Raw genomic sequence first — 25,006 nt, 5'->3', positions numbered from 1 at the left:
CAAGGAAAGCCTTTCCATCTTCCTCCATCGGTGGCCACGGTGATAACGGATGCATCCATTTTAGGGTGGGGTGCTCATCTGGGGGATCTGGAGATCAAGGGTCTTTGGTCTCCAGAGGAAAGGTTGTTTCACATCAATCTTTTAGAGTTGCGGGCGATACGTTTGGCACTCAAGGCCTTCCTCCCTTCCCTTCGCGGTCAGTCGGTTCAAGTCTTGACGGACAACACTACCGCGATGTGGTATGTCAACAAGCAGGGAGGAGTGTGATCGCATTGTCTCTGCAGAGAGGCTCTGCGTCTCTGGTCCTGGGCTCAGGATCAACAGATTTGTCTGATGGCAAATCATCTGGCCGGAGTTCTGAATGTGCGTGCAGACAGTCTCAGTCGGCAGTTCTCTGCCGACAACGAGTGGAGGCTCCATCCAGAGGTGGTTCGTCACGTGTTTCGGATGTGGGGAACTCCTCGGGTGGACCTGTTTTTCACTCACGAGAATGCTCACTGCCCGTCATTCTGAAGTCTCCAGTATCCGATGCAGGGATCTCTGGGGGACGCGTTTCAGTTGAGATTGGACTCTCGCCTCCTTTACGCATTTCCTCCCATACCCTTGATTCCTCTGGTTCTGAGGAAGATTCGCCAAGACCGGGCCCAAGTCATATTGATCGCCCCGGATTGGCCAAGAAGGGTGTGGTATACAGAACTTCTCCACCTCTCCTCGTGCCCTCCGCTCCGTCTCCCTCTCAGGGCAGACCTCGTCTCGCAGTCGGAGGGGCAGGTTCTACACCCCCACCTCCAGAGCTTACACCTTCATGCCTGGAGATTGAACGGGGCAACCTGAATTCTTTTTCTCTCCCGCCTGACGTGGTAGACGTTATTTTATCGGCCAGACTTCATTCCACCAAAACAGCCTATTCTTATAGGTGGTCTAAATTTGTCCTTTGGTGTGGAGAGACGTCTATTGATCCTTTGAGGACTTGTTTATCCAACATCCTTCAGTTTGCTCTTTCTCTTGCTCAGCAAGGCTTTGCTGTAGCTACTGTGAAGGGATATCTATCGGTTTTGTCGGCTTCTTTTGCTTGCCAGATCAGCCGTCATTGTTTAAGTAACCTATTGTTTTACGATTCCTTAAGGGCCTTACCAATAAGTTTCCGCCTACTCCTTTTATTGTGCCTCAATGGGACTTAAATCTTGTCTTAACTTACCCGATGGGTTCTCCTTTCGAGCCCTTGCACAAGTGTCCCTTAAGGCTGTTCTCTTTTAAAACGGTCTTTCTCGTTGCCATTACCTCGGCAAGGAGGGTAAGTGAGCTTCAAGCTCTGAGTTCAAAACCCTCGTTTTTGACCATTCATGCTGATAGAATGGTACTCAGGACCAGGGCTGCTTTTCTGCCTAAGGTGGTAACTCCTTTCCATCTGGGGCAATCCATTACCCTTCCTACCTTCTATGCTCCCCCTCACCCTTCCAAGGAGGAGGAGCGGCTTCACCGCTTGGACCCTAAGAGGGTCGTGAGCTTCTACCTCGATAGGACTAAGGATTTTCGAGTGGACGACCAACTCTTCGTGGGCTTTGTTGGCTGCAGGAAAGGCAGAGCGGTGCACAAGCACACCCTTTCCAGATGGATTATCTTGTGCATCAAGATATGTTACTCTTTGGCCGGTAAGGAGCCTCCAGAGGGTATAAGGGCTCATTCTACTAGGGCAAAGTCTTCTACATCTGCCTTATCTAGAGGTGTTCCTGTGGAGGACATTTGTAGAGCGGCAACTTGGGCCTCCCTCCACACTTTCGCGAAGCATTACTGCTTGGACTCTGAGGTGAGGAGGGACGGACATTTTGCTTGTTCAGTCCTTCAGGATTTTCTGGTATAGAAGGGTTGACGCCCTCCTCCGGGAGTGGGACTGCTGTGGGAATCTTTTCACAAGGTGAGGAATCCACTGGCAGATGTATCCATCAGAAGAACAAGTTACTTACCTTCGGTAACGCTTTTTCTGGTGGATACAGTATCTGCCTGTGGATTCCTCACTGACCCACCCACCTCCCCGTTGTCCACCCTTGTATACCTACAACAGTGATAATGTTTCAAAATTCATTTATTACTGTCCAAGGAAGAGTGCTATTTCTTTTGCCTTCCTGTATTATCTTCACACTGTGTGTGTTATTTTGTGTATTATGTACTGTGTATACTGTATATATATTGCTGTCAGTCCGTCCGTGTGCCTTGAAGGCACGGAAAAAAGGGCGGAACTGATGTCATCACGCCGACGCGGTCTTCTTATGGATCCACTGCCGTCAGCGGAGCCGCGAGCGGAGCCGTGCCTCTGTGACGTCGTCCTCGTCAGCGTGGAGAGCTACAAAAGTTTCCGAATGTTGCTGGCGTAGGGGATATTCACAAGATGAGGAATCCACAGGCAGATACTGTATCCACCAGAAAAAGTATTACCTAAGGTAAGTAACTTGTTCATTTGGCCATCACACTTTATCTCAAAACAAACATTGCTTTTAGTGGAAAGGCCCTGTCCCCATTGGAGATCAGCAGCTGAAATGTTTGACGGTGGAGCACGTGCACCTTTAACAAAGTTTGCAACATTTCTTAATCTTAGAGAACCTACACTTCACAGCCTGACTAAAATACCTTTAATAGGCAAACGTGAGAGCTTCCCTGCTTCCTCTCCCCGTGGAGAGTCCAGCCCATGGCGCCCAGCCATGTTACCATGGAGATGTGCTGTTGATGTCATCTCATCACATCACACGTCTCATCACTAGTTGCTGTGTCAGTCTCAAAGGAGTAATGCAAAGGTCCGTGCACTGCATAAAATAACCGAACAAGATTTACAGCCACTTCATTTACTCTGTTTGCATTTTCATTGTGGGAGTGCCTTTTAATCCTTCAGAATTAGTGTTCTTATCTCTAGTGGCCCTCAAGCACTCAGCTCTGAGATTGCCTTGCTCCTTTTAGATCCTAAAGACTTCACTGACAAGGTTGGTTAAACAGCCGTGGCCAGCACAGGTAAGCGCAGCGGTGCGGCGGGGCGGGGCGGGTGGGGGGTAGTTGACAGATAACAGAATAGGTATAATTATATAAACAAATAATACCTATTCCGTCGTGTGTCGGGTTTCCCCCCTGCCGTTCCCTGCCTCTCCTTACCGCGCTTACCTGTGCCGGCCGCCGCTGTGTTTAAATAATGGAAGCCTGTTTTAGTATCATTCCTCTGGTTGTATAGCTCTAAAGTATACAGTCCCAAAAGCTGGGGTTCAGGAGCAGCATGTAATAAGCAATGGAGTGCATGCGGGAGGGATGGCAAGACGGCCTCGTCATGACGCATGATGTTAATTATGTCATTGCGCTTGAAGTGCTGCCGCCATCTGCAATTGAGGAAATATTCATTAATAAAAAAATCGGATCATAACAATTGTCTGTGAGCTTTGGCAGCCCGTAAGTGGAAATTAATGGAAATAGCTGTGATCACGATTCTCTCTGGCAGAGCATTTTCATTTTGAGAAAACACCTCCCCTCCATGAGCTCTATACAAAAAGGGGAAATATGCGACTGCCTCACATAGGTGCTCGTTGCAACTGAAAACATCCTGCACTTCTGTGTTGTGGGCTTAGACAAAGGAAAAAATAGTCCCTTTTACAGATGTTATAATGAGGCAAGTGGAGTCCTGTGGCCTTGCTCCGTGGGAGTCAACTATTGACTAAAAGGTGGGACGAAGAGACAAGATTAACGACTTCCAAGCAAGCAATCTTTAAGGACACTAACAGATCAAAAGCAGGGGCTGGCTGTTACCCCACAAAAGAGATACAACATCTCTTTAAGAGACCGCGCAAGTGCTGCCTAGGCTCAAACTAAAAAATGCAGGCACAGAGCAACATTCAAGATGGCTCACGCATAATGGAAATGCTTTTTAATTGTGCGTTCCAAAGGAGTGTCAGCCATCTTATATGGTGCATGGGCTAGAGCGGCCGATCTTGAAGTTTGTCATTTACTGTAACGCAACTAGAGCTCATCTAAAGAACTCCGATACCTTTTGGTCGAGTTTGCATTAAATTGCTAAAATAAAAGAACAAACCGCGAGAGGGTGTTGGGAAATAAATACAGGAGAGAAAACAATAAAGATGCACGCTAAAAGTATATATTCATCCTAAGAGAACACCCCACTATAAAAACTTACATTGCACTGCTTCATTTCAATCATTATAACTGTGCCTCTTCTCACGTACCTTCTGTCACGTAAAATTAATAAGAGATGCATCTCCTTCTGGTAACAGGCGCTACGGTTCTCTTGTCCTGCCAGCCGCTGGTCACTACATCTGATTGAGAAAGGCACCAAGAGCAATAGCTGCCTTTTTTGTAATCCTTGGCGGGAGCCAAATCCGTTCATGTGAGCTGAGTTCCGAAATGATGCAGTGCATTTGTTAAAAATCGTAAGCACGGTGCAAGCGCTGTGCAGCCAAAACCTAAATGAAGTTATTCAAAAGCAGATGAAAAGGAGTAAAAGGAGTACTTGGGCCATGGGAGTAAAAGGAGTACTTGGGCCATGGGACACTGATAAGATAAACACATGGGGAACAACAGGAAATAGTATGATACAACCAATAGAAACGTAGGAAAAGTAAGTGGCAAGCACACAAAATAATTTAAAGTAAGGACAGGATGTAAGTCCCTTTTAAGATTTATATTAAATTCAATAGATCTCACAAGCACGCCGCAAGTGCTCTGCAGGCGTAAGCGAAAAAGACCTGTTCACTCTTCCTTATCACTACATGTTATGCTATCACCACTCGTGATGTTTAACTCCTGGTGAAGGTAGTTGCCTTCCACCACTATGAGGGCAGGGCACCAGGCATTTCCCCGGTGGGTCACCAGGGTGGGGCAGTTTTGGGCCTCTGGGGGGCCGTTTTTGCAGCAGGGCCATTTTTGCCATATCAGCCCCTGTAACAAAATCGGCCAAAGCGGGCCCTGGCAAAGGCTTGCCCGCAACGCCAACCCCACGGGGGCGGGGGTGTGGGGGGGAGGCTGAGCACTGTGCCAGAGCCTGTTTTGGTTCCCAGTCTGGCCCTGTATGAGCGTAGCGCTTTGGGCGCCCCTCTCGGTTCAGCAAGACCGCAGTCCGTGAGACAGGCCTATGTCTTGGCACACGCACATAATCTGTGTTAGCCTCTGACAACAATTATCAGTATTAGGGAGCCAGACAACAGTACACTTGGGCACTCAGAGCAGGAGTACGCATCCATTACCATGTAGATAACTTTTCCATTCGAGCATGCTGTAATGGCTTAGTATCTAGCATTACACGGCTTAAAAGTGTAAAAACAAAATTGTGTTGAGTTCTTATCTAGTATGTTCAATTGATTTATGCCAGATCCCTATTTTTGCTGAGAGTAAGTCGTGTACTTAGCCTGTTGCCAGAATAAGAGCAGCATTGTAACTTCGTTCAATCTTTCTGCCGATTGTTTTAAAATAAGTTTGGTTTCCGGTTTGAGCTGACTTCCAGTCTTTCCCAGTCGTCTAGAATTTAGTTATAATCAAACAATTCTGCACGCATGGAGCTGAAAAGCGGGAGTATGATAACGGAAATGCAGGTTTAAATTTAGTGATGTACCCTAATGTATGCTTTGTTTTCCTTCATTCACACCCTTTTAGTCGAGCACCTAGTTACCTCTTGGCCCAGAGGACGTGACAGGTGGCACGTTTTTAAAGATATTCGGCATGAATATTCGTGAGATAAATGTGCATACTTTGAATCGTAATATAAATAACTTAGGTCACTTATCGTGACAAACCGGTACCTTTGCAGAGTCAAGGGACTGCCTGATTTTGTGATTCGTTGTTGTTTCCAGATTCCTGATTTCAGCCGCTCGTATTGCAGGCCTAGTACTGAAATGAAACTGAATTCCATGCCCACAATCCTTGAAATAAAACCTCTGCCTTGATCGTTTTTAATCTTCCATTGTAATCTTTCCTCAGGCTCGCACATGGGTCAGGCGTTGTGGAGAGTGGCAAGGAACCATCAGCTACAACAGGAAGGTTACATGGATACCGGATATTTTAATGCAGAGAACGATCGGAGGTTTAGTAGTAACAATGAGAGTAACCTGAACCACTGCAAACAGGTGCACAATGGAATAGATCTATACCAGCTGCTGAAAGCCCGAAAATCTAAAGTAAAACAAGGATTCATCAACCTGGAGATGCTGCCCCCTGAGCTGAGCTTTGCCATCTTGTCATATCTCAATGCAACTGACCTATGCTTGGCTTCGTGTGTGTGGCAAGACCTGGCTAATGATGAGCTACTCTGGCAAGGGTACGTTTCTGCCTGATAAGATATTACTAAGAACTCAGTGTTGTGTATGCACTCCGAATGCAGATTCCCTTTGAGCGTTTGGCTTTGAGGTTTTTGTTTGTTTATTGCGTAACTTGTCTCCAGCTATAGCGCATTTTATAATTCAAGGTTTACTACTGGCAAATTAACTCACACATGGTGTACTGCTTCTATTTCCAATCTGTGGTTACCCTGCCATCTAGTGGCAGGAATGAAAGCTGCATCTGCAAGCTGTTAATGTTTGGCACTGCAGGCACACCTTGTTTGCCACAATGTATACGGACCACAACGCAACTAGAAACTGAAAGGAATCAGTCGAACAGGTCTTTTGGGTGCTGTAGTGGTGATGCGAGGGTGGCAGTGTTGTAAGTAGTGTGGGTAACTGGCAGTGTTGAATGCTAACTAGCAGTCCGGGGGCATCGGTGTTTTCTCAGATGGTGCAGGTTATATGATCGTATTTTAACCAGGAAGCTAGCACTTGAGCAGATTTAACAATCGGGTCCGGCACCAGGATTTATGATATAGATGGGCCATTAGTAAGCTTTGTTGGGCCATGAAGATGAATGGCAACATCCTAAAAATACAACAAACTGTGTCGGTGATCTGCTATTTCAGATGCTGACACCTGTGCAATCTTAAAAATAGTAACACAATGCCCACCACTCAATGAGCTACATACTTTGCGTTTCCTGTTGCAAGAATTCCTGCACCGCAGTGTTCTGGCATTGATGAAGGGGAGGAGCACTGTCTGTCAGAACTTTAAGATACAGAAAGTGTGCAGCATGATCACGGTCTTATGCAGCAGTAGCATGTTCCTGCTGCCACACAGGCCCCTTTGCTGCATATTATTTGAAAAAATTAAAACAATTCGGAAGCTTGTCACTTTGCAATGCATTGAATTTTAAAAGTATGGTGCACTAATCTCTGTAACTATTTGGCACGCACCTATCTAATATCATTTATCTTTTTTTCACGCACATAATCACTGGAAAAAAAACAAAGTTATGGTTCTGGCTCAAATGCAGAAGACCACTGAAATTAGCCAGTTAGGGTGAGCAGCAAGCACAACACACCAAAACTTGTGTCGCCCACCATGTGCTCAAAACACCTATTAGTCAATAGATCAAAAACAAAGAAAAAGCTATTAAGAGAACAACGTGGCGGATGGCGCCGTTGCGAGATGTGTATTGTGTACATTGTCAACCATAACTGGAGAATATTAGTTGTTTTACGCATTTGAGCCACAACCATAGTTCAGTTTAAACTAACTTTTTCAGTAAATATAGGCAGAATACATTCTACGTTTTTGGCTAACCTTTTTGAAGTATTTGACTAAAGTTTAACAAGTTTTTTTCTTGAAAACATATTTTATTTGTCAATTGCATACATATCGCAGAGCCCTGTATATCAGAATCATCTGCGAAGTCATATTGCACAATGTTACAGAAGCAATCAACTTTTGTACGTGTCCTCCAAGAGAGTAATAGAAATGCAGAACAGAATACAACCAACCCCCCCCCCTCTCTTTCCCCTCGAGTCTCACAAAAGTTTTACAAGTCTTTTATAGCATCTTGAGATGTAAATGTGAACATGCAAGTAATACTTGATCAAGGATTTCTTAATTTATAGGATGAAGGACATTGTTTTTCAAAATGTATTTTAGTTATGTTTTTATTTTTTATGTTCATTTAAACAATTGGTAAATGTGACAAAACTGCAAAAGGATAATGTGGAGTCTGTGCAGAATATACATACTGCAGTTATGACCAAATAAGGGGCAAATGCAGGTAAAATGGCATGATCATTCACATGTACACTTATAAGTGGTTTCATTTACACAATATTTGTTACAGGGTAGTTTGGTAGTCCTTGTACTGAGTAATCATTTTGCTAGTTTCTGTGATACATGGCTACCGGTTCTCCTTGGCTTGCTCTCCTCACTTAACCAAATCCATTATGTTAAATATTTTCGGACAGTCTCTACCTTTTACATTCCACCTTGTCCGGTGCCATACACCAGTCCATTTTGTGTGTAGATAACTGAGTGGCTGGTGGTAATGCCCCATTATAGTGCTGTACCTCCCTTTGCTGGGAGAACCCCAGTGTCACCTCCAGTTTCCTACCAACTTACTCCCAGTATTATTCTATAATCGAGCAACTCCACAATGTGGGGAAAAATACTCTCTTGGCCACAGCCTCATAAGCACATTTCTGTATTAGGTCACATAAATATCCAAAGCTGATCCCTTGTGTAGTACACTCTATGGAGAATTTTCAAATGCGAAAATTATATCTTCCTGATCAGTCTTGGGGTGTATGCACATGCTTCCTACCATAACCCATTTTTCTATTGGGCTTATGACTTTCTACATCTAGCTTTCAGGCCATCCAGTTATTTTTGTGTGTGGACCATTAACCCCTTCCATGCTCATGACGGAACGATTCCGTCATGAGCATCGGTTGAGCTGTGCTCATGACGGAACCGTTCCGTCATGGCCCCGCCCGCGCTCGAACCCTTCAGCACCGCGGGGGAATCCGCGCAGCGCTGAAGGGGTTAAGGTAGTATATGTCAGCAATATATTGCATTTTGTGCTCATTCCAGCCTCTAGTAGCCATACCTCTAGTGGGGACACTTCTAGTATTCCCATCAACCCCTTAATGCAAGATGCAACAGTGTGCCTGAACTGCTACTATTTAGATCGCTGAGTGCTTTCTAACCTGTATTTAGTTTGCAATTGTGTAAATGATACTTAACAATAACAAACTTAACTCAGAATAAATACATCTTTATTCATTACGCAACATAATATTGTGATGGTCTAAACTAAAACATGGAAACCTACATTCTAAGACTAGACAGCAACCTAGGGGTCTATTACGATAGCAGGTGGACCATAATGGCAAAAGGGACCGCCCGCCATATGTGCGGCAGTCCCGTGATGCATATTAGGATGCACCCACCACACTGGTGGGCGCATCCAGCATTTTTTACTTTGCGGCGGGCGGTGCTTTCAGCAGCACCCGCCGCAATGTAAAAAAGGCATGTTGTGCATTTGCATGCACAACGTGGCAGGCACCATGCGGTGCCTGCCACGTTGTGCATGAAAAATGCAGGGGGGTACCATAGGTACCCCCCAACACCCTGGGGGCCCACAACAGGCCCCCACATTCAGGAACCGCATGCCTTTCAAAAGGCACATCTCCACCTTCATTGTAATATGAATGGCGGTATCTTGCAGACACCACCACCATATTCAGCCCCTTTTCTGCCCGGTCGACGGGCGGAAAACCGGCGGACCGTCTTTCCGTCCGCCGGGGTCCCCCCACCCTCGTAATATGGCAGGGGGGAATTGGAGGCGGGCGGTGGGTAATGGCGGGCGGATTGCCACCGCCATTCGGGCGGTGGCGATCCGCCCGCTATTGTAATAGACCCCATACTGTGCACTACATATGTCTGCTTGCCCACTTATTTAATATATAGATGTCAACAATAGTTAACGGTACTATGGGTGCACACTATGAGCTGTAAATTCTTTATCTCAACTGTACTAAAATACATTAGTTAAGGTGTTTTTGATAAAAGAAAATATAGTGTATACAATATGTATATCTGATTGTGAATGAAAATGACAATGACAAGATAAATCTTCATGCATCATTTAAGAATAATTAAGGTATATTTGTAGTGTTATAATGTGTTTTCCTTTTTTAAAAGAACCTCAACTGATGTTTCAGTAATGTTTAGATTCTGTTCCTTATGTGTTGTAGCCTGCTGCAGATGTAACGTTAACATATATTGAAACGTTTGTTTCTTTATTTCAGAATTCATATATAATCACTTTCATATGTGGAATCAGTTACAGCATAATTTTCCATTTCATAGCACTGTAAGCAACACATGTTCCTATTAGCTGACCAGGTGACACCTATTTTATCGGCCTCAGAAGAATGAAATCCTGGCATCACCCTGCTAGCTATCAAAATGTGTGCTACAGGTTACACATAGGTCAGTGCACAGTGCACCGTTCTATCAAAAGTAACCATCTACATACTTCATGAATGTTATTAATGGAATTATGCATAGAATGTTCTTTTTTTTAACTAAATAATAGGATCCAACTTTTTTTGTTAGATTTTTCCAGTAATCTGTTTTTCATATAGTGCTGCAAGTCAGGAATTACTCCAAAGCAGGAAGAAAATAAACATTTTCATTTACTTTTCTTGGAGAGGCAAAATCATTTGCAGAACCTTTCAGTCCTATCACTGTTTTTGACTCTGAAGTACCTTCAATCTGGCGCTTGCAGCCTCTTTTATTATAGGGAAAGTGTGCAGGACTCCAGTTCATTTCTGCAGAATAGCAGTTACCAAATCAGCTTTCTTCATACTTAAATTCAAACCAATCCCAGGCCTGAAAGCAGTTCAGAGTCAATGGTGTTAATCATTAAAATTAAATGATTATGCAGAGCCTGCAATACTACAGGCCTCTGTGAAACATTAGGTAAAAAGAACAAAAGGTGGTTTCTAGTTCTGAATGGCCTAGAGTGGGCCTGGGATGTTCCTTTGGTAGTCCTGGCCCACCCGTTACAACCGGGTCTGCTAAGAATAAGATACATATTTTAAAACGGGATAGTCCAGCGAAATCTGTGGTGGGGGATATATTTATTTGTTTGCAGTTTCATATATCTTGAACCAGACCCAATCGGTACCAGACACCTTTCCAAAAAGAACGGTTACATTACATAAGCGCTTTTGTTTCTTTAAATTACATTTTATTCAGAATAAGATTCCAGCTGCCGGGTATAATTAGGTGATACCCTGTCTTACGGGCATTTTGTGTGGTGATTTTGCATGCAATCTCTATGACCAAACGTGTAAAACTTGTGAAAAATGGCTGCACAGAGTCTTTTAAGAGTAAATGTGAGATCAACCCATCTTATTCTATATGCAGTTTAGTTTTCCAATGAATGTATCCCTAAAGATGGCTGTCTCCAATGTGGAATGTTTTTGAACTATGGACTAATCAGGCAAAGTCCTTTGTTCCCAATTTCAGTGAGCTGGGTCTTCAAGGTGGGGAGAATTGGCTTTTATAATTTAGGCCGAATCTATAGTGGAGTAGTACTCCTGTAGCACTACTTCACATACTCTTAAATGCCTTTATAAATTGGCCCCAAAACATCTAAAATGGGAATATTCTCGTCTACTCTACCCTATACTCCGTTTTCATGGGAACTAAGCATAGTGAAACATGATGTGATCCTAGGGAAAAGCAGTTCCTGTTTCTTGAATAACATCTTGGGGTGTTGGAGTATGTGAGATTTTGGGTGGACTCGTGTGTACGTCATTAGCCATGGTAACCACCCACTATCCTCTCCCCAACCCTACTACTTTTGGGGCGATTACGATCTCGTTAGGAAACTATCCCGAAAGAATCGGTTCCGGACTCGTTTCCTGCGAGACCAGACCACCGATTACGATGCTTCCCAACATAGTTCAGTCGGACTCGCTTTGACTTCAATAGGAACCTGTTTTCCGAACGCGAACACAGGCTCCCAATAAAAAAAGGGGTGGTTGGGGAAAAATTGCACCCTGTGCCGTGCACCCCATTGTGCCTGCCACATTGTGCATGGTTGGTAAGAGGGGTCCCTTGTGTACCCTCACAGGCTACATTTGTACGCCTCCAGGTGAAGGGGGCCCGCAACTGGCCCCCAAACACGATTCTGACATCCATTTAGTCTCAGGCAAACCGAATCGGAACGGCTGTCCGAATCGGTCATCGCAATCGTTCGTCCGGAAACCGTGTCCATAGAGCTGTACGATTCGGCTCTGAAAGACTCAGACTGTCCCAATGCCTGTCAAGACCGATTCGAACTGCCTGTACGGTTCCGGGCATCGTAATCGGTCGTTGGGAAATCTGCACGATTCAGTCGGAAATAAGGGTTCCAAATCGAATTCTGAAATACTGAATCCAATCCGGAACCTTTCCCAACGACATCGTAATCGGCCCCTATGTTTTACTTGTTTAAATCTTTGTATTGAACTTGCTCTACTCTTTTCCCTTCTTAAACCGAAATATCCAAAATAAATATACGCCCTGGTTGTCTAGTAGGGCTAGGTATCCCAAGAGAACCCTTACAGGGACTCAAAGACAGCAAGCCCCATTTGCTTTTGATTTGTTTCTTAACAACAATACTCATGCCGACATGGTGTGATCAAATCCAGGATGAGATTAGCTCTGTGTAATTGGGAAGTCCTAAGAGATAACCGTGGAGCTATTTCTGGGATTCAACGTGTCCTAGGGTGTCATTTTGTACCATTCTAGTGTGCCCAGTTGACAAATGGAGTCCAGACGTATGGTGGATTCGTTCGTACCCCAGCAACTTCCATCTAGGCTTTCTGTGAGTGTTGTTTATAGGAGCTATGAAGCCTTTGGGTAATTGGGCACAATATAAAATAAAAATAAGTATTAAAGGGAGTATGAGAATGCTGACCCAGGACCCTACAAAGCAGACACATGTCCCCTCTACTACAGTTTCCCCCATGCCTGGGACTGTGGAAATTAAATGATATAAGCCACAGCCAGGTGTTCCAGTACCTTGCTTGAGTTGTATGGTTGCATCAGCTCCCTTTATCCTGACTGAAATCCGCATATTTTACTTATGTCATTAATTATGGAAGACGAAAAAGTACAGCAATTTTTCATTGTTCACATTAAACATTGTCATTATATTAATTTAAGATTGCCTATTGTGACCTTCTCTTGAATTGTTGTGCAGTGTCATTTATTTTACAGGTTATGTAAATCAACATGGGGTCACTGTTCCATTTACAAAAGGAGACCACCTCTAGGCTTTTCATTTAGAAAGCTTTACATGTGGCTGGATGAAGGCAGCCTTACCTTCAATGCCAACCCAAATGAGGTATGTTGTTATCCATGCTGTCATATTTTCAGTTTTTGATAAATATCTAATGTATATCTTGCACATTTTGCCTATCAGGTGGCCTAGAAGATGCTTGTATAATGTCCAAAATGTGAAGTCCTACCCAAGCCGACTAGCTTCATAAATGAAGCAGTAAAGCAAAATTATGCTAAAATACTTTGGGGCTGATTACAATGTCGGGCGGGTCGCCACCACCGGCATGGCGGTGGCGATACGCCCGACATTTTCCTCCCCCCGCTACCCATTTCCCCCGCCATATTAGTATGGCGGGTGGGACCCCGGCGGACGGAAAGACCTTCCGCCGGTCGATCAGTCGACCGGGCGGAAAAGGGTCTGGATATGGTGGCGATGTCTGCTAGAGACTGCCATCCATATTAGAATGGGCGGCGGTGCAGGGCTTTCCATGGCGGAGACCCCGCCATGGAAAGCCAGGCGGAGTTTGCTTTCGGGGGCCCGTTGCGGGCCCCCAGGGTATTGGGGGGGTGAGGGGTGCACATGGGAGTACACATTGTCATGGACAAGGTGGCAGTCACCGCGCGGTGCCTGTCACCTTGTGCATGACAATGCACAACATGCATTCCCAGCATTGTGGCGGGCGATGCTGTGAGCACCGCCCGCCACAATGCTGGGAATAGGGGATGCCACCTCCACAGTGGCGGTGGCATCCTAATTGCCGGTGCGGTACCGCCGCACCACTGGCGGCTGGTCCCAGCAGTGCTAGGGTGGCGGGAGGACAGGCAGAAGTCCGCCCGCCATCCTAATCGGCCCCAATGTCTGCATCAGAGCAACTAAGATGAATGGCTCTCCTTTTAGCTCTTCACTCTCCAGTTTCTTCTCTACAAATATCAAGAATTAAGACGCTGCTTCCTGTGGGGTGCCCTTACAGAATTGAGCCACCCATGTATTGCATCCCAGGTTCATGTGAAAACCTCCAACATATCTTAGATTACCTGATTGCACTGTATTCACCCTTTGACTATGCAACTATCCCTATCGCCTATAATGGAAACTACATCTGACGCACCTCATGATGCGGCCTGTTTGTTCTTTCTGCACACAGTCCACTGGCTCATCTTGTTTATCCTCAGCAGATTGCCTAAAGATTGTGGCACCCCTAAATCTATAACCCTGATTCTCCTTGGCACACCATAACTCAGTAGTACCCTCCATCTGCAGCCTGTCGGGGGGGGATGGGGGGGGGACACGCTTTACGGTTCACTGACAGAATATTGACCCCAAAAATGTAGCTGTAAAAAATATCTAGGTAAAAATATAGGATACAAAAATATTGACCCCCTATGCTTAAAAAGCTAAGTACAAAAGTATCAGAAAAAATATTGTTTACAATAATATAGTTGTATTAAATATCGATATTAAAATAGATATAATTTAAAATATTAAAATAAACCTAAATTAAATACTAACTTTAATTTATAAAAAATATAATTAAATGTATATTTTAACAAATACAACAAATCAACTTCCTTTTAAATTAAACACACACATATATATATATATGTGTGTGTGTGTGTGTGTGTGTGTATATATATATACAATTATACATATATAAAAAATATAAACTAGTATTTTAATGAATAATATCATTTTAAAAAAAAACTTAAATAGCATAATATTATCAAAAATATATGTAAACATATTTAAATATACCAAAAACATAACATATGAGAAAAGGGAATCATTTTTATGTAAAATAAATATTAAACACACATATTTTAAAATGTAATAAAAAATAGGTGACAAGCAAAGATATTGCAAATTATATTATAACAAATCAAACCCATAATTATATATATATTACAACATAAAATACATTATTACAAATAATGACATATACATTTCCCACAACATTCAAAAAAAGAAAACATTTTTCTACTAAATAAATATAAGAATAATTACTCCCACCTAACACATCACAACAGTAACAAAATATTTTGCACTCCACAAAAATAAGATTTACTATTGTTACTGCAATCAATATAAAATTACATAAACCTTACAAAATACTACAATTTACTATTCCCACTACACTTAACACAACAATAAAATTGATAACAAAAAAATAGCAATTCCCACTCCAGTCAGTGCAACAGTAGGGAAAGTGTTGGATTGTGGAGGGATACAATTTACTATTCCCACTTCAATAAATGCAACAGTAGGGAAAGCGCTGGATTGTCGAGAGGGAAAAATTACTCTTCCGACTCCAGTAAATGCAACAGTAGGGAAAGTGTTGGATAGCAGAGGGATAATGTTTACCATTCCCACTCCCGTCAGTTCACCATTAAGAACAAACAAAATAAAAATATTTCAAAAAACTAAAAACCTATTATAATGTTAAAAACATATCACAAATGCTTACAAATATTATAAATAAAATACGAAAATGATTTTTATATAAATAATTTTTATTTTTAAATTATTTATCAACAAAAACATTAAATATTACATACATTTAGTTTAGTTACTTCCCACCCTTACAACACCATGAAACTCACAACCTGCACCTAAGAAAATATTTTAACTATTAATATATTCATCAACAAATTAATTTTGATTAAGTATTTATCATTAATTATAGTAAATGTGCTTCCCACAATATACCCCACAAAACACACAACACGATTATTAAATTAATAAGTAATATTAAATAAAAAAATCTTAATTGCATAAAACTGATTTACTTCCCACCCTATACACTACAAAACCCACAACCCACGTATAAAATGTACAAAAAAAAAAGAAAAATTGTTTGCACAATGAACATAATTAACCCCCACCCAAAATTAAAATTTAGAAACATTTATTACACAATTAAAATACATTTTCAATTAAATAACTAGTAGTATTTAACAATTAATTATAAATTAGGTAAAACTAATTTACTACCCACCCTTTACCCATATAAACCCAAATCCCACACCCAAAAAAAGTAATTAAACAATTAACATAATTATCAATTAATTAATATTAATAATCAACTAATTATTAATCAAATATAAATCACAACCCACACATAAAATGTACCCCCAAAAAATTAAAAGAACAATTAACACTATAAAATATCAATTAAATAAATAAATAAATAATTAATCATTAATTTATTATGTCTCCTATAAACCCACAACCCGCTACGGAACTAAAAGACGCAAAATTTAAATACATTAAATGTAATAACTACTAAAAATGTAACGATATTTTTAACAACTATAATTTTGCAACTGAGATTAGTGACTTCTATATTTAAAAAAACGATATTCCTTAACCCTAAAATCGATATTCTTGTCCACGATATTCTTGCTCACGATATTTCTGTGTCATGATATTTCTAACTTGATAATTGTGTCAGTCAATATTACTGACTTGATGTTTTGTCTGAACACCACGCTTAACAATACTGTTTGAGATAGGATTGGGCCACCTCCGCTAAGAGCTAGCCAGGTGGGTCCAAGCCATTTCTGAATTGGAGCAAACACAAATAAAATCTACATTGCTCAATAACGGATACTTCATTTTGAAGCCCTAATAACATATTGTCAAATCAAAGATAAACAGCATCTACAAAAATGATTCCTCCATTGCTTATTGGACATCTCAGTCTTTGTTGTCAGCTAACCAATACCCACTGAAAAGTCAGAGAGCAGAACAATTTTTGCTGTAACTTTGTATCACTTCTTTTGAATGATACTTATAGGTAATACCCACCACATGCACAATAGTTACTGTTTAGTGAAACAAATTGTGTATTTTTTATAAATAGCCTAGATCTCTCAAACTATGGGGTTTATTAGCATGGCGGTTGGAAAATCACCCCGACCGCAATGGTAGCGGGAAAAGACCGCCCGCCAGGACCGCGGCATAACCACCGGTCCAATTAGTATGCTCCGCAGTCAAAATCCGACCGTGGCGGTATGAGCGCGGCCTTTAACTTGCGGTGGTTGCTGCTGCCAGCAGCACCGCTGCGATATCAAAAGGAGCATGTCCTGCATATTCCTGCACTGCGTGGCAGGCACTGCACAGTGCCTGCCACCTGGTACAGGGACCTGTAGGGGGGTACCATGGGTACCCCTCCAGTGCACCCCCCCCAAACACAGGTCCGCAATGGGCTCCCGGAGACATTCTCTGCATGCCTTTCCATGGCGGTTCCACCACAGCGGAAAGGCTGGCTACCGCCGGCATCATAATCATGCCGATGGAGCCTGGCCCTGCACCTGCTCCATTTTAGCCCTCCAGCTCCACCCGGCAGGCATGCGTGTGAACTGCTACCGGCGGAAAAGTGATGGGCGGAATTTCTCACCGCCGCGGTCATTACTGCCATGCTAATGTGACCGACGGTTTTCCTGGTTGCGATGGCGGACTGATGTCCGCCATCCTAATAGACCTCTATGGGAGGGGGTAGCCCAATCTTGGATAATCTGCTGCAGATGGCCTGGTAGCCTGGGATGGTGTATTAGAGGAGCATAATGAACATACAGTGCTTTGAGCACAGATACGTTTATGATCTGATTTTGACTTGGGGTGCTTCTACTGAAATAGTGGGAGAGTGCATTATGCGACTCAACAATAATAACAACATGATACTTGCATGCCAAACCCATCCACTAGTGCTGATTTGTTTGGTTTTCTGTTTCAACGTCGATAATAAAATTGAGACCCGCATGTTCATGAAGAACACCTCCATGAATATTACCTTGCATTCCTCTAGTTCTTCTACTTCTATATAATTGCACATCATACCATGTGTCTAACTTACCACAGCTAAGAAGAACTCTTAAGGTTCGGAAGGCTTTAAGTAGGAGTTCAAGCTGCTGAGTGTATTTTTGGTGATGGAAGATGTTCACAGTGAGTGCCTGAGAGACGGTGACTGGTCAAGGCAACTTACAAATTACTTTAATGAAGTATTTGGACAGATGCCTCTCACCCACTGAGATGTCATGATTGCAATAGCGAACAGATGGAAAACAAAATGGGAATTCCTCTTTGGAAGCTTTGTGTCCTTTCTTTGCTAGTTCAGTTAAGAGACAGAGGGACTCAACCTTGCATTTTTTAAAGTCGTCAGACAGCCAGCAGGTCATTGGCTGAGCAGGTGTTATCCACCTGGATGTTTATCCACCTGGGAAGACGAGGATGCCAAGATCTTTCTTGAGAGCTTGGTAGAAAAGGGAAGGCGGTTCAGTAAAGCCTTGTGGCATGCTTATCCATGTAAGAAGTTTTCCCAAAATGGAGAAAGCAAAGGGGTATTGAATGTCAGGATGTATTAGGATTGAAAATTAAGCAGAACAAGTGTCCACCACAGTGAACCATTTGGCAGTGGCCGTAAAATAAGATAACATGGTAGCAGGTCTTGTAGAGTCTTACTGACCTATAGCCAATCTAGCAATGCCCTGTGGGGTTGGTCTGATAAGTGTAGGGGCTGTTTTTTGGTTGTTTGTGGGCCTTTGTTATGGTCTGGTGGGATAGCGTTTTCTGCTGAATTCTCTGGTCTTACCCAAAACATTACCTATAATACATGTAGCCTCCCATACCTTGCTAATCACCTGAAGAACTTTACTAGTTCAAATCTGCCTCAACTTGCGCATGTTGACCACCTTCTTAGCTTTCTGATTTCCTAATAGGGGCCACTTTCACATTGGTACCCCATTAGTATCCAGGCCTATTTTCTGCCACGGTCTGACCTTGTGCCCTGGTCAAATCTGTACCTGTCTTTATCAGGCTTTTTGAGCGATTAAGGGGCAACACTAGAACACCTTGTTTTATTAGAGCATCAATAACTGGTTGGAGTCCCGCTAAAGGGATTAATGGGTAATGAGGGATGCCTTGGAGTTTCTTCAGTGGATTTACCTTCATCTTCATTGGGTCAGCAGTTAAGACACACCCTATATTATGTGCATGTTGGCACCGTAAAGGAGAGATCAGTTGATAGAGTATGTCAGTGATAGATTTTGGCATTACATTTTTACATCCAGCATCTTCAGTACATTCTTGGGTTTCACATAATACTGCTAGAACTTATTGCTTCACTGTGTTTCGGTACATTCATATAAACACCATTGCTAGAACTAAGTACAGTTCCAAAGAGCAGTATAGGCCTGTAGTGGAGCACATGGTTATTGATGTTTGATCACTGATGTGTTGGGGGAAGCTAATGTCAGAAATGCCAACTGCATCAAAGGATATTTGCAAGAGAGGTAAGTAAGGGGATAACTCGGAGGTTTTTCGAGGAAAATGTTTAGCTCCAGCGTCAGTAAGCTATGAGTTGGCTTCACATTAATAGCACATCACATTTACAGCCCAAGAATCATAACATTTTACACCACAACTGTTTTCTCTCGGACGGCTCAAAAAATGGGTTGGTCTAAAAGTTAGGGTATTGGCTTTGGGAGGCTTCAGTAAAATCAGGTTTTTTGGTTGGCAGTGGTACTATGTTATCAGTTTGGACAATCTCTAGTTTCCATTGTTCCGGCTACCCAGAGTTGACACATGAGGAACCACTGGATGGAGCCAAATCACATTGACCCCTTCCCCGACTCAGACTGACTGCCCTCCTCTCTTCCCACCCCAATCCTCCCTTTGGCAGTTTCCTAAAGTAGTTGCATTTGTAAAGGCATCATTTATGATTCACATGATAAATTATTTTCTCTCTTGTACAGTGACAGTTATTAGCAACATAAACTAATTCAACAAGACTCTTAGTGTGTCACCACATACGCTTAGTGCAAAGCTGTCCTTGCACCTTGGTCCTCAAACCTTGAACCAAGGCAGAAACAGCATGTTCCTGAGCACTTTCTGTAACCCTCATTCCGTTTACAACTGTTCATTTTGGTCCATTCAGTATTCACCTGACACATATCTATGACCAAATTTACCAGTGCCTCCTAACAGCAATTAAAGTTGCTACATGACCAGGTGCCTATCAAGGCCAGTTACTCTTTTCAAGCAAACCATTTTGACTTCACTTGGCACAATAAGATGTGACAATTTATTCACATCATCCCAATTAGGATTCTAACATTCAAATACAGTTCATAATTTGTCACAGATTTATGAGGGCTATCACGAGCATTGTGAGAATGTTGTTTGATATTCACTAGGTCGGCTGCGGACCAATGGACATAAATGGTGACACAGCCTTGGAGCCAGGCTACTCTTCAAGGGCAGGAGGGCATTCCTTATGGCAGGAGGACATCTGTGGGATGAAATGGGGCTTCCTAAGAATTGCCACTGTCTGCATTGCTGGTTAAAAGTATTTTAAATAGTTTGGGGGTTTCTTTCAAGTCCTTTCACTCTCTTCCCAGCTGTACACCCCAGACAATCGCTGGTTATAGTTGGGCTATTCACCCTAGACACCTCCATTCAGCATCAGAACAGTAGGGTGCTGAGCGAGAACGAACCCTGCAGGTTGAGTATGATGTTAAGAAGCAAGCTTCTTGTCTTGCGCATCACGCGCTCTTCTGTTATACTTTGCTTATTGTGCCGTTGCTTGCTGCATCCTCTGCATCCACCTGCACAGTATTTGCTGGTTCCCTTTCTGCCAGCAGAATTGTTGGTGTTACTCAGTGTCCGGTCATTACATGTGATGCAGCCCTTGCGTCTTCTGCTAGCACGCTTCTTCTTTCCTTCTGCCAGCTCCCGTTTTCTGGTGTTATTTGGTCAAAGAACTAAGAAGGAAGATGAGTAGTGTAGGTACAAGTCCTAATCCTGCCCCTCTTGTTGATACTTTTTCAGTCTCTTGTATTTCTTTTATACCCCGCATCTGAGACTCTTGGTTACGTATGTTGGCTTCATCATACCAGTTTAGGAAAAAAAATTGTTAGCGTCTGTCTCTTTTAAGTTCTTTCACGCTTGTCCGCTGCACCCCTTAGATTTGAAATCTCTTCTTCACAGCCTGTCATGGCTTGCAAAGGTTCCAATGCGACTGAATCAGCATCCCTCTTTCATTCATACATTCATCCACTAAGAACTGTTCTTAGCGTATGGACACTCCTTTGTCCCCTTCTGACCCCTTTCTCAAGCTTGCTGTTGATTCCATGCAGATTTTTAACTTCTAGTATACTGGCACCTTCTAGTCCCCATACCTATCCAAACCAATTTATCCCATCATCACCTGCCCAGTTGACAATTTTTAAAGTTCTCTTAAAATAATTTCACAGCCAGTTAACCAAATCAGACTTCACATTTCCTAAGGTTTCAAAGTGTAATGGCGATATCCAATTAGATGACTGGGACGTCCTTCACCTAAGTTCCTCTCTGGAGAATCTTCCTTCTTACCTACAGGACATGGGGTCTTCTTGAGGAGTCCGGTCCAGCTCCTCTCCCTGCTTCTTGTCAAGCATAGACACTTACAGCCTAACACTCCAGGTGTGAAAAAGAAATTCCGACCACTCACCAGTTTGTATTCTAAAAGTGTTTATTAACAAAACAAACCTAGATCTGTAAATCATAGGAACAGGTGACAGCAAAACGAGCATAAGCTGAACAAGCAATGACCAGATATACATTTATAGGCTTTTATATATTGAGCTTCAATTGAGATCTGGGATGAAATTGAATCAAAATCATTGCAGGTTCTGAAGTCATGAGAACATTTGGAGACAGCCTTCAAATAGATACAGAACTGCAAACCGCCACTGAACAAGCTAATCAGAAATTTCTTGCCTCAAGTGCCAAATAGGGAACAGAGGTTTTTCATGTCATGGACAGATACAACTTGAAGGTGTGGTTCGCATAATCAGAAAATGCCTGTAGCATTTAAAGTTGGCAAATGTCTCCTCCTCATTATATTTCACATTCCAGAACTTTGTGACTGTAAGGAGTGGGGTTATTAATTTGCGAGAGGGGTATTCCTACCAACATAATAAATCCACTCTGATTAGGTCAAAACACAGTTCTTAAAGAATCTCTACTTAATCCTTGGTAGCTATGGCACAGCCAACAGGCAGTGCATGTAAAGTTCAAACTGGTTCTCCCTCCTACTGTTACTGGAGTCTGACTGCCTAGGAAGGTCTGGTGAAAGAACAGAAGTCCTCCTTGGCATGCTAAATTCGAAAGAGGTAGTACTAAAGCTTCATTTGCTTTCCCTGAACGGTCTCTATGCCCTTCCCGATGGATAATCTTCACAAAGCAGTCAGCAGATAAAACCAATCTGCTCTTCCTGTGCTTAAAGACAAGCTGGTAACATCGGAGTCAAACCCGTTAACTCTCCCAGCCAAGGATGTGTATTCAAGGTCTGGAGGGGTAAAACTGGTTTTAGTCCTGTTTTAGTTCATGGAGCACAACTTACATATTTATAAAGTTACACTTAAGTTATCAGAATCTGATTTCACCATTATATTAGATTTTGAAGTTAAGAAATAGCTGAAGAATCTTTCTAGCATTTTCCCGGGTGCAGATAGCAAATAAAGATTTTATTCCCATATATGCTTGTTAAGGAAAAAAATTAAGAAGCGCCTATACTGTGAAATTGCTTTTAGGTTTTATTTCACTGTGAGAGCACACTATTCCGAATATGTAGCATGTCCTGTTTAGTATATCGAGCGTACAAGACATACTTTAAGGATCACTCATGAATATTTAAAAATAGGCTCTTCCTACACGGCAAAGACACTTTTGACTGCCATTTGTCACTGCAGTGTATTTAAACTGCAGCCCAGCCAGAGTACAGTAGCATACTGCTGCCCACATACCACATTTAACCTTTCATGCCGTAGATGCAGTTTGAGCACCATTTACAACGGACTTACAGCAAATAGGCGAAACAGTGAGCTTAAGTCTACAGCACATGTTTTGGGGGTAGAAAGGCTGTTTCACTTCTGTTTATCAGTGGATATGCACACAGAAAAAATCCAGCAAAACCATACATGCAGCAAAGAGACCATAACTGTAATGGAATTTACATTTTTTAGCAGAGATTTAGGACCCCATTAGTATGGCGGGCGGACTTTGTCTGCCCGCCATACCCTCGGGAAACGGAACCGCCCGCTGAGGGTGCGGCGGTCCAGCACTCCCGATTAGCATGCGCCCACCACACTGGCGGCCGCATGGCGCATCTGCAACATTGCGTCGGCCGGTGCAGAGAGCACCGCCTGCCGCAATGCCACAAAGGCAGCCTGTGCCTTTCAATGCACAACGTGACCGGCATCGCGCGGTGATTGCCACGTTGTACATTGAAATGCACCCCCCATGTGCACCCCCCAGAATCCCTGAGGGCCCGCTACGGGCCCCCAATGTAAAAAAACGCCTGCCTTTCCGTGGTGGCGTTGCCGCCATGGAAAGGCAGGTCCCCGCCTGCATAGTAATATGGATGGCGGTGTCTACCAGACACCGCCACCATATAAACTGCTTTTTCGCCCGGAAGGCAATTGGGCGGATTGCATACCGGCGGAAAACCGGCCATGGTAATGTGCGGGGGGGAAAAGGCAGCGGGCAGAGGTTTTTAGCGGGTGGATCGCCACCCCCATACGAGCGGTGGCGATCCGCCCGCTATACTAATGGGCCTCTCTATCTCTTATTAGAAACACTTTGTGATCCCACATATGTGTTGGCCATTTATGAAGATGCCAAATATTTTAAAACTATTACTATAAGTAACACATTTTTATCCTAATGTAAATGGACTAAATTCAAACTAGAGTATCCACACTTTCATTACAGAATTGTACTGGCAAACATATTAAATGATTAGATAATTCCAGAGGTCATGGAGGATGTTGGGACCTCGGCATAGAGCATAATCGTCAGATGGCAGTTAAATAAAGCTTAATGTGAGGACTGAATCACTATGGAAGAACTATAGTTTGAAGATTAGCTGGCTTAATGTATTAAATATATGTACTATGAACTGGTATATATTTTTCTAGACCATAGTTCACAAATAAAAACACTAATTTGATCAGATTTCAAGTATTTAAATGAATATGAGGACATGTAGAATAAATAAACAATCTTTTTACAAGTGCCTACATCTAAATATTTGAACTTTAACATTTAAATCACTCCAGGTACACTATGAGAGAAGTCTGGATCATCAGATGTAATTCTAGTGAAACGTTTGTTAACAAAAGTATTGGATTAAAACTGCCAGAATATTTTTTATATACTTCATCTCAGCCTTGAAGGCTGATGGGGTTAAGGGAATAGAAATACTCATTCTGCAGTTATTCATTTGATGTTTAATGTCATCTGTTCCTTTTTTAATTCATGCTACAATTAAATAATATTGCTTTGAATTGGTTTTTTTCTTTAATGTGATCTCTAAGCTTTCTTGTTTGATTTGTCTGTCAGGCGCGTAGTCAAAGTATTTACAGAATTTAATCTAATTGCATGATTTTGAGACATGCGTTATAAAGTATAGAACTATGAAGTAGTACATCTTTTTAAATCACCTTTAATTACTTAATAAACCAATGATTAGACACAAAGACGAGTGCTAGTATTTATGCAAATTTCTTTTTTTTTCAGGGCATTGGATACTTCATGTCTAGAGGTATACTTGATGATTCACCAAAGGAAATTGCAAAGTTTATTTTCTATACAAGAACACTAAATTGGAAGAAACTGCGACTCTATCTTGATGAAAGGTAATGTGCTTGCTGCTGATGAGATAAGAGAGCCTGTACTCAAGCCTTCGACTATTTGTTCAGGTATATTGTAAGCCAGGCTAACAACCTAAGTGACTTTTTGTAGCACTTTGGGAGGTAAACGTCCAGAATCTTGAGCTGCACCATTTTGAAAATCATCA

At 42.5% G+C, this 25,006-nt stretch overlaps 1 protein-coding gene across 2 annotated transcripts in view; it reads left to right on the top strand.

Annotated features, from left to right (window-relative positions):
• FBXO8 (F-box protein 8) overlaps positions 1 to 25,006 on the top strand; it is a 194,320-nt gene that overhangs the window by 105,819 nt on the left and 63,495 nt on the right. For both annotated transcript variants that reach the window (XM_085641852.1, XM_085641851.1), the window contains exons 3-5: positions 5,962 to 6,298; positions 13,107 to 13,233; positions 24,727 to 24,845. In XM_085641852.1, coding sequence (XP_085497978.1) covers positions 5,970 to 6,298; positions 13,107 to 13,233; positions 24,727 to 24,845 — 575 coding nt within the window. In that variant the 5' untranslated portion in view covers positions 5,962 to 5,969. The remainder of the gene's footprint in view (positions 1 to 5,961; positions 6,299 to 13,106; positions 13,234 to 24,726; positions 24,846 to 25,006) is intronic.

Source organism: Triturus cristatus, chromosome 2_2 (genome assembly GCF_964204655.1).
Source record: "Triturus cristatus chromosome 2_2, aTriCri1.1, whole genome shotgun sequence".
Taxonomy (NCBI): Eukaryota; Metazoa; Chordata; class Amphibia; order Caudata; family Salamandridae; genus Triturus; species Triturus cristatus.
Note: the sequence above shows the minus strand (reverse complement) of the source record. Positions and strands in the feature narration are given on the sequence as shown.